We start from the raw sequence: 15996 nt of genomic DNA on the forward strand, positions 1-15996 counted from the left end.
CTGGTGCTCCCTTAGCCCCCCTGGGATTCAGACAAGTCCTCTGGAGGTTTGGGCAGGACCAGGCCTTCTGCACCTGGATGCTTGGGCCATGGAAAAGAAAATCAGAGCGTGCTTGGCTTTCTCAATGAAAAATGCCACTGTGTTTTATGGCAGAGTGAGGAGGTGCATGAGGGAGGACCCAAAAATAGAAATGCTGCGTGTGATAACAGTCTCTATTTTAGTCCCTAGGAAGTCCTCTGAGATAGGGGAAAAAATGTATGGCTGCATGAACTGACACCTCAGCTCTGAAACTCTTTTGCAGTGTTCCCTGTTAGCAGCAAAGCTACTATGCCAGCCGGTTCCAATTCTGAATAGTGAATGTTGCTCAGAAGCTTTAGGGTAGTGCTAAATTTTCTTCATTTACTTATTTAACGTATCTTAACTTGTGCCAGAGCACTAAAAGGGTTAAGTGCAAGGATATGTAGATGATGGCAGCGGCACACACCAAGACTCCTCCATCCAAAGCAGTTCAGAGGTGATAGGTCTCAGCTTATCACCATAATAAAGATAACTGGTCTCTTTGTACTTAACGGTGTTGTATCATGCTACATTAATAACAGATGTAGCCTGCCTCTTATTTGGTCTGCCACTGCAGATCCAGTGCAGAGCAGAAATCTGGGACATCTGTCTAGGGTGGCTGTCATTGAAGGAAAAGAGTTTCAGTCACAAAACATTAATGTTTGAGCTGAAGGACTCTGTGGGAAGACAGTCCTTAACTTGCAGGTTACAGATACAACAGAGAGAGACAGGATCACATGTCAATGCAATGGTGACATTTTAAAAATAACATTTTTGTGAAATAACTTGAACCTCTGACATGCCATTCTCTGTACAAAACGCTGAAGAGGTTTTAGTGCTGTAACTCGTAGGAACTGCTAGGCCCCTGACAGCATGAAAAATCTCGATGCTTGAAAAAGAATAGAGAGAGAGACACCAAGAACCAGTTATTTTCACCATTTCCAGGTGGCTGGATTCAGCGTTATGGCAGTAAATGTAGTTGGAGTTAGTAGTCAAGTGTCTAAACGTCTCCACAAATTTGCATCTATTATGTATGGATCTGCATCACCTTCAAGACTCCGTTCCTCAGTCTCAAAACCATTGGTTATGTTTATGTGTAGAAAGAATGTCTGAATGGAAATCTTAATTTCAACCTAAGGTGATACTGTATTTGTGGACACTTATTCTAAAATAGTGGTCTCTTCTTTAGACTGATAAAGAAATTGAACCAACAGACAATACTGCAGGTTTCCTGTGGAAATTGGCATTGCATGGCTTTGGCAGCAGGTACTGTAACATTCATTATTCATTACCAAGATTTGTGCTGTTGTTTCGCACAGTGTCCAAGATTGTATATTTCTGTGTAATAAACCAAGGACATCCCTGTCCCAACTGCTTTCAGGCCAAACAGGAGGCCATAAAATGGATCAGGTACCATGAATATTGAGGAAGAGCTTTGCCAATACTGTCAAGAGAGAAAACATTATGCACAGGCCACCCACTGTCTCACTGGTGAATGATGGCAGGAACACTTAAAAGCTTTCCATCTTGATGTAGAAAAAAGTGTGTAATTAATTTCTTTATGTTGAAATTATCCTTGGCTGTTACTCTTCTGTATGCAACATATGGACTATTCTTCATTACGCTGTTTGTTACAGCAGTCTGATATTGTATTTTGCACTTAGTTGCACAACTGTTTATTTACCCGATGGCTTCAGACTGTACTTTTATTTTGGCAAAGAATGTCTCACTTGATTTTTTTCCCATCATCAGGCTTGGGTGGGTGGAAGTGAAGACCACAGTGCAGGTTCTTGTTAATTTTGACAAATTTGCTTTTCTGTTGATCAGATTTTACCATTCTCTTTCTTTCCTTGTTTCAGATGGCCAGTTCTTCACATGGGGGCAGAACAGCTATGGTCAGCTGGGCTTGGGTAAAGAATGTCCCTCCCAAGCCAGTCCACAACGTGTCAAGTCTCTTGATGGGATCCCTCTGGCTCAGGTTGCTGCAGGCGGAGCTCACAGTTTTGCCCTCTCTCTCTCAGGAGCTGTATTTGGCTGGGGGAAGAACAGCTCAGGACAGCTGGGACTAAGTGATGAACGAGGTATTAAAATTATGCTCCTAGGTGAAAGAAGGATAAGACTTCTTTGGCCTAGTGTCTCTGTTTGCGTTGACAGTATACTTTTACTGAGCAGATATGTAAACCTCAACAGCTCCTCCTGGGAGGAGAGTGCAGAGGAACAATCTGTGATGGATTCTACAGGCTCTTCATGTTTAGTAGGAACAGAAACGTTTTTTTCCCCTTGTGGATATTAGTGGAAGTGAGGAAGGCCAAAAAGAAAGATCTTTCAAATGTGCATGTGAGCATGCAGGCATCGAAGGGGGCGCACATATTCGTTCTTCCTCTTCTCAGAAATGCTGTCATATTTTGTTTGAAGTTGGCATGGAGCAAAGGCTCTCCCTGCATAACAGCAGGCTGAACCCACCCCCTTGTTTGCCAATGTGTTTTTGACTGGTGAGCAACATGCTCAAATGCATGTAGCAAACATGCTACAAAATGATGGCAACATAAGTATCTCAACATTGTAAAATGTTGTCTAGTTTATTGGTTGCACAATTTTCCAGGCATGCAGGGCCAATAGTAATTTTTTTCAGGTGGCCATGTTCAGTGAAGCCTAGCCATCAACAGACTTGAAGATACGTTTATAAATGAAGCTGAAGAGTGGATATGACATTACCACTAGTCTGAAAAGCCCAGGTCTCCCTTGCTTGTTGTTAACACATTCTTAACTTTTTTTCAAAAGCAAGTGAGTGAAAGATTTTCTTTGGAGCTTTAAATCAACCTCTTCATAGTTTTCTGTGTGGTTGCTGAGTAGCTTTAAATACCTAGGCAAGTTAGTGAGTGTGGATGTGGTATCTACCATGCATGGATCGTTTATTTTGCATGGGTGAGTACATGAGGTGTATATATTTGTAAATGCTAGGTTGCATAATGTAGTAGCATATAAATACTGTATGTTGCAAGAGAAAAGCATTACTTCACATTTTGTGTACCTATAATGGAATGATGCATTTTAACAACCCACCCTACCCCTTGAAACATATATTCAAAGCGATTACTCAAAACCAGCCTGTAGTTTAGCAAAGGATGCTCAAATGTTGTATACATCACTTCATCTTGCTTTACACTTCTAGAAGTATGAAACACAACTGTAAGACTTGTTGCATATATCTTCTGACTCTCAAAAATGCTCCAGGTCTTGTACTATATATCAGCTAGAGCTGATCTTACATAAGAGCAGCCATGTTCTTTCCATGTAGACTGGCAGATAAATGCTTTAATTTCAACAAAGCTGCAGTTTATGTATGAGAGACTTACTTTGACATGGAGCTAATCTTAGATGAACTCATAAGGGGCATCTAATTGTGGGGTTGTGTTGGCCAGGGATCATACTCTGCTTACCCTCAATACATGACACTGTAGTAAATACTTTATATTTGTGGTAAGTGAATCACGGTAAGACAGCATGAATTATACTTGGTGAACATGAACAGCAAAGTCTACAAACATGAGTAGTCTGCAGCACTGTTATTTAAACAATTATGCTGTAGAGGTAAGAAGTGTCATTCCTGTCAAAAGAAAGATCAGAGTGTTAAAGTACAGAACAAAGTAAATAAAAAAATCTGCTCTCATTTCTAAATCCATGAAAATGTGACCATTTTCCTTTCACTACCCAGAAAAAAGCACCTGTCAAATCCTTGGGTGAGAATCTTAAAAAATGGACAACTTCTATAGGTAGGAATCTGATTTTTTGTTGGTATGAAGTAAGCAGCTGCTCCCCTTAATATCTAACTGTTTTGGGGTGCCTACTGCTCCTTGAAATGCTTAGCTTTTATTTTATTTTTTACATCAGTAAAACATGTAACCTTGCTTAGTGTGTTCGTCCTTGGGAGACCCACTTTTAATGATTAGAATGTCAGAGTGAAGGAGGAAAGCATCATTTAACAGTTGGCAGAGATTAGCCTTTGCAAGTAGGAGGATCTTCTTAAAGGATGACAACAGAAGGAAGGCTAGGCATTTAAATATACCTTGGGATTCAGCTTGTCATGTGTGTCGCGTTGGTGTCCCCCACGTGTCAGGATGGCTCTGTATGGAAGAGGTCTAAGCAAGGCTTTGGAAACAAATGTTTGCAGTCATCAGCGAGGAGTCTGGAATGGAGCATGAGGCTGAAGGTGGGTGTAGCTAGGCTGCACTCATCATACCTCCCAAACTGCAAGTGCATGTTGAGTTTATACTAGTTTCTCAATATTTGCATTCTTGCTCTGGACAATTTTCTTTGAGCCAGGATAAATCTTTTAAGAATTGGAGGAGGAAAGCATCAGTGAAGTACTCAAGGACGTGGGATTTTTCCCCACAGTTGTTAAAGCTTCCATTGCGCACATAGGCCACATCTGAAAATCAAACTGCCAGTGGTTTCCTCAGACATTTAAGTTTGTGTTTATGAAACAGCTCCTTTATTTTCTTTGTCTTCAACGCAGACCGAGAATCCCCTTGTCACGTGAAGCTGTTGCGGTCTCAGAAGGTTGTCTACATCAGCTGTGGAGAGGAACACACAGCAGTTCTGACAAAGGTAAAGGTGCTAATCTGGGAACCCTGGCTGCTATCTTGCCTGCTTGATGGTTTCACGTTAGTTTCCTGGGTAATGGTAGAAAAGAAGAGGTTGACTTAGGGTATTCCATCTGACTCCAGTAAAAGAAACTAAATGGAAAGTACAGTCTTATTGTAATTTATTCTGAGATTCATTACCAACATGACCCACTGCTGGTTTTGAAGATGAAGATGTTAATAATCCATGACAATGAATAGTAAAACTCAGGTGAATTGCTCAAAGAAATTAGCTTTGAGCAAAAAAATTAACAAGCATTCATCCAAGGGGGTAAAAATAGCATTTTGTTGGAAGATAGAAAGAGAGTGGTATTGTGCATCAGAATAAAATGCAACTCCAAATGAATGGGTGTTTAAATGAAACATTAGCAGTCCCTCACAGCATTTACAAAAGGTTTTTTGTTCCAAAGCTGCTGTTTCCAAGTGGTGTATAGCTTCGTGGACAGAGGACAAGGCTAGGGTTTGGTAGATCACTGCTCAGTTCTTGCCTTGTCACTGCCACTTCCTAGGTGTTGCTTCCTTTTTTGGTGCTTCAGTGTTCTCCACTGTAAAACGAATTAAACCAACTGACTTTGGGCTTCCTGTGGGAAAAACACTGTAGAAGATCAGTTATGTAGAAACTTTTGTTGAAGGAAAAAGGTTACAGTCCTTTGGATCAGCAGCTGACAGAGATGGGTGTAAAGTACTGTGGAAATGGGCACAACTCAGCCATGTTTAAACCTGCTGGGATTTCAGGCTCATCAGGTGATGGTGGGGGGAAGCTGGACTGGTGTAGACATATCTAAAGATAATTGTGTCAATCTCTGATGGGTGGCAAGGTAGCTATTTGGAAGCTGCATTAGCAGAACCCAAGTTTATTTTCTGAATCCGCTGGAAGTCCCCAGCAATCTCTGCCTAAGCTTGGGCTTGTACTGAAACTGGAGTCAGAGAGATATTGCTGGGTTATGGGTCCCTAAATGGAGAATATGCTGTTTGATTTGCTAACAGAGTGGAGGGGTGTTCACGTTCGGTGCAGGTTCCTGTGGGCAATTGGGACATGACTCCATGAATGATGAAGTGAACCCCCGAAGAGTTCTTGAGCTAATGGGCAGTGAAGTATCCCAGATTGCTTGTGGCAGGTGAGTCCTGTGTGCAGTCAGAAATTTTCTTTGGTGGAGGTTAATGCTGATGCTGAGCCTTGTAAATAGGGGGAATGGTCTTGCTTCTGCATCCTACATGTCAAAACTAAGTCAATTTAAATTGTACTTTCCATGAGAATTTTCAGGCCCTCTAAAGGAGGTTGTTTTTTAATTGGGGTTGTTCCCTGTGCTGTAACCTGGTAAAAGATACCTCTTCATCTTAATAATTCAGCAAGTCTGAAGGAGCAGCAGCCCCTTTGGTCAAAAGTTTCCAGCCTCTTTCATGAAAAGAGAGCTAGTAACACTGGTGCTGTGTTGCTGCCTTTTGATATGTACAGGCTTAGCAAATGACTAAGCTAATTCCGTCTGTGAGCCTGATGCCAGCTGTATTCTGGCACATGCTGCTTTGTCATTGCCACCTAAAGAGCTCCATCCCATAAACTGGTGCCATCAGGTGGCAAAAACTGAGCATTAGTGCTAGCGTAAAGATGCTGGTTTGCACCAGCTTCTGGCCTAGGGGAACCGAGAATAAGTTTTAGGCTGTGTTTGTTTCTTTTTTTTAATTGTTAAACAAGGCCCAAACTTTGTACCCATCTCTGTTACAGACATCACACTTTAGCCTTTGTGCCTTCTTCAGGAATGATCTATGCATTTGGCTGTGGAACAAGAGGCCAGCTGGGAACGGGGCACACTTGCAACGTTAAGTGTCCCTCTCCTGTCAAGGGTCACTGGGCAGCTCATAATGGGCAACTCTCAGGGAAACCTGGTATGTACTGTGCGTGATTTGGAGTCCCAAATGGACATAAGCAATTTCATTTCACCCACGGCTGTCTAAAGACATCTTGACATTGTTCTGCAAAAGTTTTTGAAATAGCAGAAGAAATTCATGTTCCTGTCCCAAATACCCTATGGAAATTACTGAGTGACCTCTTTCTCTGTCTGTTGGTGTGTGCCCTATCACTTTCTCTTTTCATGACAGAGCTCAACATTTGGCAGTCTTGAGCCTTCATGAAGTTGTACTGACACGAATTTCCAAGGGCTTTGTTTTCTATTTAAAACCCCCACTGCAGTTTAAAAATTACAACTTTTCCTTCCTGCCAGGCCCTGTGTATCTTAAGAAAGTGCTACAGTGCTTGAGTTCTAATTGATTTCAGCCTGGCCTTCAAGGGACCCGGGCGCTTCTTGTTGTGTAAAGCCTGAGACAGTGGCAGTGCAAACACGGGGGAAAAGGCACAGTAGGAACTTGCGTTCATTAATCTCTAACACAACTGGTCTCTTTCTTCAACAGATGCCTGTAAATATCACATTGTTAAACATATCTTCTCTGGAGGAGACCAAACATTTGTGCTTTGCTCTAAATATGAGGTAAAACAAATGAAGTATCTTCTCAAGTATGCTCCCCTGTCCCAGCCTTCACAATGCATCTTTTGTTTTTGGTAATATCTCCAGAAAATGAAGTGTTGCTTTGGAGTCCATTCTCCCTTACAAACTTCACCAACGATGACAGTTGTTACAGGGATTTACGACTTTTTAGAAGTGGCTGAAAGTTGCCTGCCTTTAGAGGCACGTCAAAGAGCCTTTGGGAAGACACTGACTTCAAGTCCAGCCTCCTTTGCAGATTTGAAACAAGGGGCTCCTTTCCTCCTGAGACACCGGGGTCCGCGTGTAGGGCTGTGGACCACATACACTGGGGTTTTCTCAAGATATTCTGGATGGAGGGCTGAATGCTGAATTGGTTTTTCTGCTTCTGCTGTCTTATTTCTTTCAAGAAGTGTTTGACATACACTTTTGAGGCATGGAAATAGGTCTAGAATAAATGTACTAAGCCTGTAGTTATATATGGTGGTATCTAAGTGGGCTTTAGTACATTTAAGGGAGTTATATCTTGTTTTTTTCTTTTTCCTCTTTTTAAAAATGTATTTGATGATAGTCTTGGTTTTTTCCATACCATTCCATGCCTTTTGTTTTGGACTTCTTAGTCATGCCACAGCTTCCTAACCAAACCTGTTCAGAGACCACACTAAGGAAGCTATCGGTTATATATAGAAGATTATGAATGAGAAGGAATTGTTTTACAAGCCTTGTCTTTGCTGAAATCTGTATCTTCTCACAGAATTCCTTGCCTGCTGATGATTTCCGGACCATAAATGAAACACGTTACACCTGTTTAATAAATGATGAAACTATAGATGTCTGGAGGCAAAAGCTTTTAGAAAAGAACAGTTCTAATTCTGTCAAGTAGGTATTGTGGCACTGGACAAGCCTTTTGTTGAAAGTTTTTTTTAATAATTTTGTTGGCTTCCGTGCCATGCTTTCACTTGAAATTTAGCAGCCTTTTCAAGTGTGTTTCTTGGTCGTATCCAAGGGGAGGACCGTTGCTAATCACAAGGCTGCCAGGTTAGAGCTTCTGAGCAAAACCAGAGGAATTTGAGGCTGCCTCAGAACATTGCAAATGGTGGGTGGGAAATGGATTTTAAAGTTGTCCTTTGTTGTGTGCTTAGAGTTCATGAAAAGCAGCAAGAACCTGTGAACAGACCGATTAAATTCCTTCCCCTGTGTGCCTGCCATGAGAAGGGCAGAATAGGTGGAAAGGAGGCACTGCTAACATCCCTCCTTTCAAAGAGGGGTGTTATGTGATCCTGAATGAACCACTTACCCTCTATGCCTCTGAAGGGGTGATCCTGACATTGTTTCTCATAGAAGGAAGAGAGCTGAAGAGATTTGCTGGGGCATCTGTTTCTAACCTCTATTTCTGTTTTCTTTTGTCTTCCTGCTGCAAACAGTAATGTTGTTCAGATACTGTCCTCAGCTGCCTGCTGGAATGGAAGCTTCTTGGAGAAGAAGTAAGTGGCAAGCGGAGTCCAGAAGTGTGGCTTTCCCTTGAGGCAGGCTGGAATCCCTTTACTTCACTCACTGCTGCAGTGGGGTTTCATTTTTCTGATCAGACAGGAGATGGGGGCAGAGTGTCCACAAAAGAGGTGGGTGGTCAGAGCTGGGTAAGGAAGGCAAATAGTTTAGGAAAGTGCATGGTGAGTGTACTGTAAGTGGCACAAATTCCTTGGAGTTGTCACAACTGTTATTTTTCCTTAGAAAATTAGTATCATCATCTTTAAAAGAGAGGGATAGGAATGCGACATGAAGGGAAATGGGTGATGCCAGGTATCCAAATAGTCTGTTGCCCAGCTGAGCTGGCTGGTGCGAGCTGATGTGTGTGGAGGTATATTTCAACACGGGCTGCTCTTGAAACATACATCTGAGGCGGCATTGAGGCCCTTTCCTTTTAGGTGACATCAGTTGTGGAAAGTTTTGTGCTCCTGCTTACAAAAGCAGGAATTTCAAATGGGTGTAACCAACCATAGGTGGTGACAAGGTTATAATATGCATAGCTGAGTCAAAGGCTGTGGGTTGGGAAGGATTGTGTTGGCTGTGTCTGTAAATGTTTGGGAGGTAACAGCATAAGATGAGGAGGAGGAGAAATTTTTTATGGTGATGTGATGAGTAAATGACCTGTAACTAGGTGAAGAAAAGCTTAGTTGTTCTGAGTAATCTTTGAGTAATATTTTCCAAGAGCAACTTAAAAAAGAAAACAATTTACTCATTATTCTTACGTTTTTCCACTTGTCCAATGGTTTCTTCTTTAGTCTTGTGACAAAGCAGTGTGTTACTGCATCAGGACAGCTGTATCAGTTTGGTTTGAAACATTTGTTGAGATATCCAAGTTGTTGACTCCCTGTAAATAATCCCACATCTCCTTTGAATGTGGAAATGAGTGGAGTTTATGACTTTATGACCCCAATGCAGTTCTCCTTCCACTGTAATGTTGTCTTGGCTAGTGCAGGACTTAACTTTTACAGAGAATCTTTGACCAAATGAATGATAAAATTTGAAGCCACCATACACTGAAGTGAGGCTGTATTTAACCTTTATATGCGAAGCCTTATGTCACGGTGCACTTGATAGAAATACCCTAGTGTATCCTTCCAGCATCCTAATGCCATATAGGCCTGTTTGCAGTACAGCATTGTGGTATGCAGGGTTAGATGGGAAAGCAGCTTTTCTGTGGCTGGGCACGCTCCAGTACTACTGCACATGACAGCCTGAAGCGCTCCGTACTGCAGTGTGACTCTGAGGAGCTATTTCCAGCCTGGTGCCTGTGCTGTTACAGAAATAGCCATTCTACTACAGCAGGCTATGTTTAGCTTCTGGTGTCGTTATAGCCACACCAGCAAACTGACAAATGCATCCTGTCTTTAATAGCTACCTTTTCCTTCAGAGTGTCTAATACAGCACAGTATCAGATGAGTAGTGACAGACTTGGGAAATCCTTGAGGTCGATGGAGTTGTAGCAATGACCTTTTTTACTAGCAACTGCAAGGTTTGATGTGCGGCTTTACTGCAGCCAATGGCACTGAGAGCCTCTGCTACAGGTGCTGATCGTGCTCTAGACGCTGAGCTAGGTAACTTACCTGCTGGCCTGCACATTCAGTGTTGCTAGATCTGGCTGTTAGGTGATTGTCCTCCATAGGCTTGCCTTCATTACCCCTCTTTACACAGGTAGCTTAAGTAAATGACAGCCTTTCAAGCATAGCAGAAAGGACAGGACATGTTTGTTGCAACTAAAGACCATGTGAAGACTGTTCTCAGCTGTGCTGTGTTTTGATTGTGGTCGTTGTTTAGTTTTAGAAAATTTGAGAGTGTAATTGCCAAAAAGCTACTCTGAATATCCTCCCCTGTTTCCCTTTGAAAACCCTTGTCTGATGTTCCCTTGTATAGCAGTCAATGTCTTCTTATGCATTGCCCTTCCCTTTCTTACTGGGTGTGATTAAACAGATTTTGCTATAAAAGTAGTGGATAGGAAGACAACACAGAAGATCCTGGTACATATTTTATAGGTTTTTCAGCAGTCTGGCCTGTCTAGGCAGGCACTTAGGTCAGTGAAGGAGTCCTGGGGAGTATCAAAGATTTCGATAAAGTGTTTCTCTGCAAGAATCCCAACCCTAACCAAGGCCCAGAGGAGCTCATAAGGGAGAGTTGTCCATCTTACCTTTAGCAAATAGATTCTAACTTCTGCTTTGTTTCTAGTCTGCTTAGTTCCCTAGAGGTCATTTCTCCATTGTTTGCTCTCAGACCATGCCAATACACAGCTAATGGTGTCTCTTCCTTAAACTTAAGCCTGTTTGTCTGGGATTTTTTTAAAGAATTGATGAACATTTTAAAACCAGTCCGAAGATCCCAGGGATTGATCTGAACTCCACCAGAGTGCTGTTTGAGAAGCTGATGAACTCTCAGCACTCCATTCTCCTAGACCAGGTATTGCACTTCTGGGGTTTTGGGTATTGAGAGGGCAAATAAAGGCTTTGTCCCTCTGTAACATGCAAGTAACCCTTGGAGAAGGGTTGTATTACAAACCTGCAGGCCAGATCCTTCGCAGTATCAATGGATGCTTCTCCACTGACCTAGATGATTTTTTTTTTAAAGTTTTATCTCATGACATTTAATACTTGAAATGGCTGATAAAATTAATTCTGTGTATGTTATACTTGTAAATAATGACTGTGCTCATTTATTGCCTGTCAGGAGTTGAGTACTTTATGGTTGTATAATTTATTCTAACTCAGAGGATTTCTCTCATGAGCACAGAGCTGTGAGATAAAATTTTGTTTGTTCCCCATGGCATTTTTTAGCTATAATTTTTATAGGTTTTTTTTTCTTTCTGAGTTTGACTTTTAAAGCAGGGATGCCCAAGGAGGTGGTCGAGTCCTCATCCCTGGAGGTATTTAAAAGAAGGATAGATGAGGTGCTTAGGGACATGGTTTAGTGGTGGGATGGCAGGGTTAGGTTAAAGGTTGGACTCGATGATCTCAAAGGTCTTTTCCAATCAAAGTGATTCTATGATTCTATGTGACCTTACAAGAGGAGTTAACTAACCTCTAGGCAGCCCTGGAAAAACTTATCCAAATGTTTATGCATTTTCAAAAAATCAAGAGTTCAGTCCTGTCCTATGAAGTGTTCTTAAGAGATCATCAGCAAAAGCTGTTAAGTCCACTCATGCCGAGTGTGCTCCGTTTCATCAGTTCTTACACATCATCTATGTTGTAGGTGCCCTATCACCCAGGGTAAGTTGCCTTTTTTTGTCTTGTTTTCCTCTAGATACTGAAGAGCTTTGAAAGTTTTTTGATTCCTCAGCTGTCCAGCTCACCACCAGATGTCGAGGCAATGAGGATCTATCTGATTCTCCCTGAATTCCCACCCTTCCAAGACTCAAAGTATTATATCACATTAACGCTTCCTCTAGCAATGGCTATCCTGCGCCTAGATACCAACCCCAGCAAAGTTCTTGGTAAGAGGTTGGCATTTAAGCTCTGTGTTGCTCTCAGCATCCAGCTGGGACGCAAAGTGCTGCCTTTAGGTTTTTCAGTCATGTTTTTGTGTTGGTTTAATTTTTCTGTTACAACTGCTGCAATGATAATTGGATAGTGTTGTTATGAAGCAGTCTCCTCTAAAAAGCAACTGGGAACCAAAAGCATTCAATGAATTCTCCCTCCAAAACCTATATTCCCATGTAAAAGAATTATAAACATAAAATTTTAATTTTAAACACGAACTATGAGGAAATGAAGAATGTGTCATACTGGTAGTCTACAATAATATAAAATGTATAAAAATTATGGTGGTGTGGATAATAAATGAGAAAAACAATTCTTAACCTGAATTTTCTTAATTTAGAAGTAAAATATAATTTCAAAGAACACTTAATAGGGAGGTTAATTTACCTTATCTAGTTTACCTACATTCAGAGACTCAGTTCCAGATAAATTTTCATGCCTCTCTGTGAACATAGATTTTGCATATCTTGAAGATTACATTATCTTATTCTCTTAAATTTGTCTGCATTAGAATATCTTTTCTGTATAAGGCAAATAAAAGAATATGCTAAATATAATACAAAGTTAGCTTGTCCTATAGAAGGTGCAGAAAAACCTATTGGCTGGTCCATGACCAAGCTGAACACCCCAGCTCTTCTCCCACTTCTGAATCTTCTAATTTCTGCTAACATTATTTCCTATGAGCTCATTTTAAGGTAAGCAGAACATATGCTGCTTAATGATTGTTACTCATGTTTGCTAAGCTATTACTTTTCTTGTTATCTTACTCTGTTTCATAAGGTTATCTTATACTAAATATCATGATGTAAAGTGCTTTGTAATGCATTCAGACCTCCTGGAGCATTGCTACAGTGAAATTTATTTTGAGGTTTAGTCTTTTTTTTTTTTTTTTTTCATTCAAAGAGGCTTTGGAATACAGTTTCCTCCTGTAGTCAGTGTATGTAGTCTGCTGTGATTGTTAGCATATAGAAATATAAAGGATTCTCATACTTTTGCCTGCCAGAATCTATTGTTGGGCTGACACTTGAGAGGCTAAATTGGTGTTTGTTTCTAACAGTTGACATAATGGTTTCCCAGGCTCCAGCTTCTGCTTTGCAGGTGGATTGGTTCTGGCAAAGAAGCTAATAGGGTCCCTTCAGAGAATAGGTGAGGGTTACCTGTCCCTGGCAAGAAAGAAGTCAGCCTTTCTGAAGAGGGTCAGTTCAGACCTTTAGTGCAGATGTGCCAGGTGACACACTCTGACACCTGCTGGAAAAGTATGTGGTACAACAGAGAATTGCCCAGGCAACTGCTTTCTTATCACTTGTGAGAAACAACGGTTTGCCTGTACGGTCACAGTATCTTGAATACAAGATACTTGAAACTGTATCTTGAATTGAAGGTTGAAAAACCTTGAATTCAGGCTCTCACACTGATCAGGGTTTGGGGCTCGGTAACGACTGGGGTGGTTGTATGAGAGTGAAAAGGGAAAAGCTTTTCAGTTTCTGGTATCTAGCCGACTCTTTTCTCACTTCCCTGTTGCTACAGGTAGGAGAGAAACAGAGAAGTTTTTTGAAACAATCTTTAGGTGTGTTCCCCTATTTTCAATGGTAACCCCTTTCTCTGGCCTCTAATTCAGGCTTTGTATTGATGTTCCTCTTCTTTCCAGATAACTGGTGGTCTCAAGTGTGCCCGAGGTATTTCCTCAGGCTAGTGGACCTCTATAAAGGCGCAGTAGTTTACCTCCTCAGTGGAAGAAAGACACTGTTGATCCCAGTCCTGTTCAGTAGCTACATTACAGCTGCTCTCAGGCTTCTGGAGAAACTCCACAAGGTAAGAGGAAAGCCTGGGTGTGTGTTGGCTCAAGATGATTCAGTCTTGTCTGTGTGTTGCCAATTGGCAAAGGCAGAGTGGTCATGGCCCTGGCTTGTGAGCTGTGTCATTGTCCACCAAGACACCACATGGGGAAGATGTTAGTGGTTTTCCTGAATTCAAGGTACTTGAAGATTGTTTAGTCCCATCTCAAACACTAGGAAAAATTTACCCTAAAGAATACTGCTGCTGAGCCACCCAACTGCATGCCCTGTGGCATCACAAATACTTGTCTCATGATGCTTTCTGCTCCCACTGTGTTAGTGCTGGTTAGTCTGGGTGAGGAGAAATGGGAACTAAAATAGGTTTAAAGTGGTTTATCTCTGTTCTTCTTGGTTCATGCTAAAATATAAGGGACTGTGTGTTTTTGCAAGACTTTCTGGGGCCTATTGTTGCAAGCTGTTATAACTGATTTTATGAATGCAAACCTGCGTGTTCTAAGAAAACTGCTGAATGTATCCATATTTTAAAAAACATCTGTTCTTTTCACCAGGTAAATCAGAAGGTTAAACATGTAGAATATGATAAGTTTTATATCCCTGAGATTTCCAGCTTGGTCGACATTCAGGAGGATTATCTCATGTGGTTCTTACATCAGGCTGGAATGGTAAGAAGTTTTATGTATAGTCATTGAAATAGCTGTCCATGTTTGTGCCTGGTTGTAGAGATATGTATTTTTAATATCCTTAATGAGAGTGTAATGTATTCAGTATAGGAGCATCTATATGTTAAGTCTCTCAGATTTGGGTACTCCGTGACTTGACAAAGTTGACTTAAAATAAGGCTGTCAGAAGAGCTGGAGCTAACAATATTTATCTAACACTTGCAACAATCTCTGTGATTATTCATGTGAATCTCATTCAATCCTTGCACAAGGTGATTAATTCAGTCACTGGATCCTTTTAATGTAATCGAGACCTCAGGAGCCAAATCCTGTATTCTAAAATTATAATTTTTACCCTTTACTTCTGCTGTTTAGGCAGGTATTGTGAATAATGTAGCCAGTGATCTTAAAATGTTGCTCTGTAAGAGGAGGCAGTGTGGCGTTCTGGCTAGGGGACTGAACCACGACTCAAGAGATGTGGGTTCTATTCCTGGCTCTTCCAGTAACCTGCTGGGTGATCTTGGGTAAGACCCTTCACCTCTTTTATGCCTCACTTTCCCATCTGTAAGAAAGGAGATAACTAAACCGAGGGCTGGAATATGCTGTGTAGGAACCCAGTGAGACTGACTAATTATAGCAAGGAAAGGAATCCCAAGTGTGTGAGAACACCAAAAAAACACCTGCCAAGGGATGCTGCAAGAGTAAAACCTGACTGTAGCAAGAATTTTCGTGTGTGTTTTTATGGACTTTCTAAATGTTGTGTGTGCTGTGTGTCATCCCCCCCCACTTTCCATCATTTAAATAGTGCTGCTCTGTGCTTACTTCTAGTGAGCAGAGCAATAATTGACTTAAATTTATATAACAGTGATAGTTAAAAATAGTTAAAAATGTATTGAATTGGCTCCATTGTAGAGTAACTTGCATTGTAGGAGTGGTCTTATATTGTCATGTTGTGGCCTCATGGTCCCATTGTTGCCTATGGTCTTTGCTTTGGGGGTAGTTTTCTTCATAAGAGTAAGTTTCACTTATGGCAGGCTAGGACAGGCTTCTGTGCCAGTTAGTCCTCTTAGTAACGTTTGATGTGCAAGTTTTGAATTAGACTTGTACCTTTTCTTGAGAAGGAAGTTCCCATGCTTTTCTTTAAGAGGAGAAAACTGGGTTGTTGGTCCCAGAGGAGAAAAATTTTCTTTGGGTCATCTTTGAACTAGTCTGTCCAAAAAAATACAAAACACAAAATCAAAAGAGTGAAGGATTTTCATATTTCTCTTTTTCCTTCACAGAAAGTAAGACCATCTATCATGCAGGTAGGAAAATTGTTTTTCATTACTCTTATTTAA

The 15996-nt window shown here is 41.2% G+C and overlaps 1 protein-coding gene across 11 annotated transcripts in view; it reads left to right on the forward strand.

Moving 5' to 3' along the window:
* HERC3 (HECT and RLD domain containing E3 ubiquitin protein ligase 3) overlaps positions 1-15996 on the forward strand; it is a 47053-nt gene that overhangs the window by 17009 nt on the left and 14048 nt on the right. For 7 of the 11 annotated variants that reach the window (XR_004841464.1, XR_004841463.1, XR_004841466.1 and 4 more), the window contains exons 3-15: positions 1247-1323; positions 1917-2138; positions 4574-4665; positions 5688-5818; positions 6424-6584; positions 7107-7183; positions 7932-8056; positions 8602-8661; positions 11017-11128; positions 11969-12158; positions 13853-14016; positions 14549-14662; positions 15940-15963. Coding sequence is in view for 5 of the 11 variants with exons in the window: in XM_035890396.1 (XP_035746289.1) it covers positions 1247-1323; positions 1917-2138; positions 4574-4665; positions 5688-5818; positions 6424-6584; positions 7107-7183; positions 7932-8056; positions 8602-8661; positions 11017-11128; positions 11969-12158; positions 13853-14016; positions 14549-14662; positions 15940-15963 (1549 nt within the window). In the remaining 6 variants the exon portion in view is untranslated. Of the gene's footprint in view, positions 1-1246; positions 1324-1916; positions 2139-4573; positions 4666-5687; positions 5819-6423; positions 6585-7106; positions 7184-7931; positions 8057-8601; positions 8662-11016; positions 11129-11968; positions 12159-13852; positions 14017-14548; positions 14663-15034; positions 15184-15939; positions 15964-15996 lie in introns of those variants that run through there. The other 4 variants (XM_035890399.1, XM_035890397.1, XR_004841467.1 and 1 more) reach the window with 4 other exon arrangements.

This window comes from Egretta garzetta, unplaced genomic scaffold, assembly GCF_000687185.1.
Source record: "Egretta garzetta isolate BGI_Z169 unplaced genomic scaffold, ASM68718v1 scaffold32, whole genome shotgun sequence".
NCBI lineage: Eukaryota > Metazoa > Chordata > Aves > Pelecaniformes > Ardeidae > Egretta > Egretta garzetta.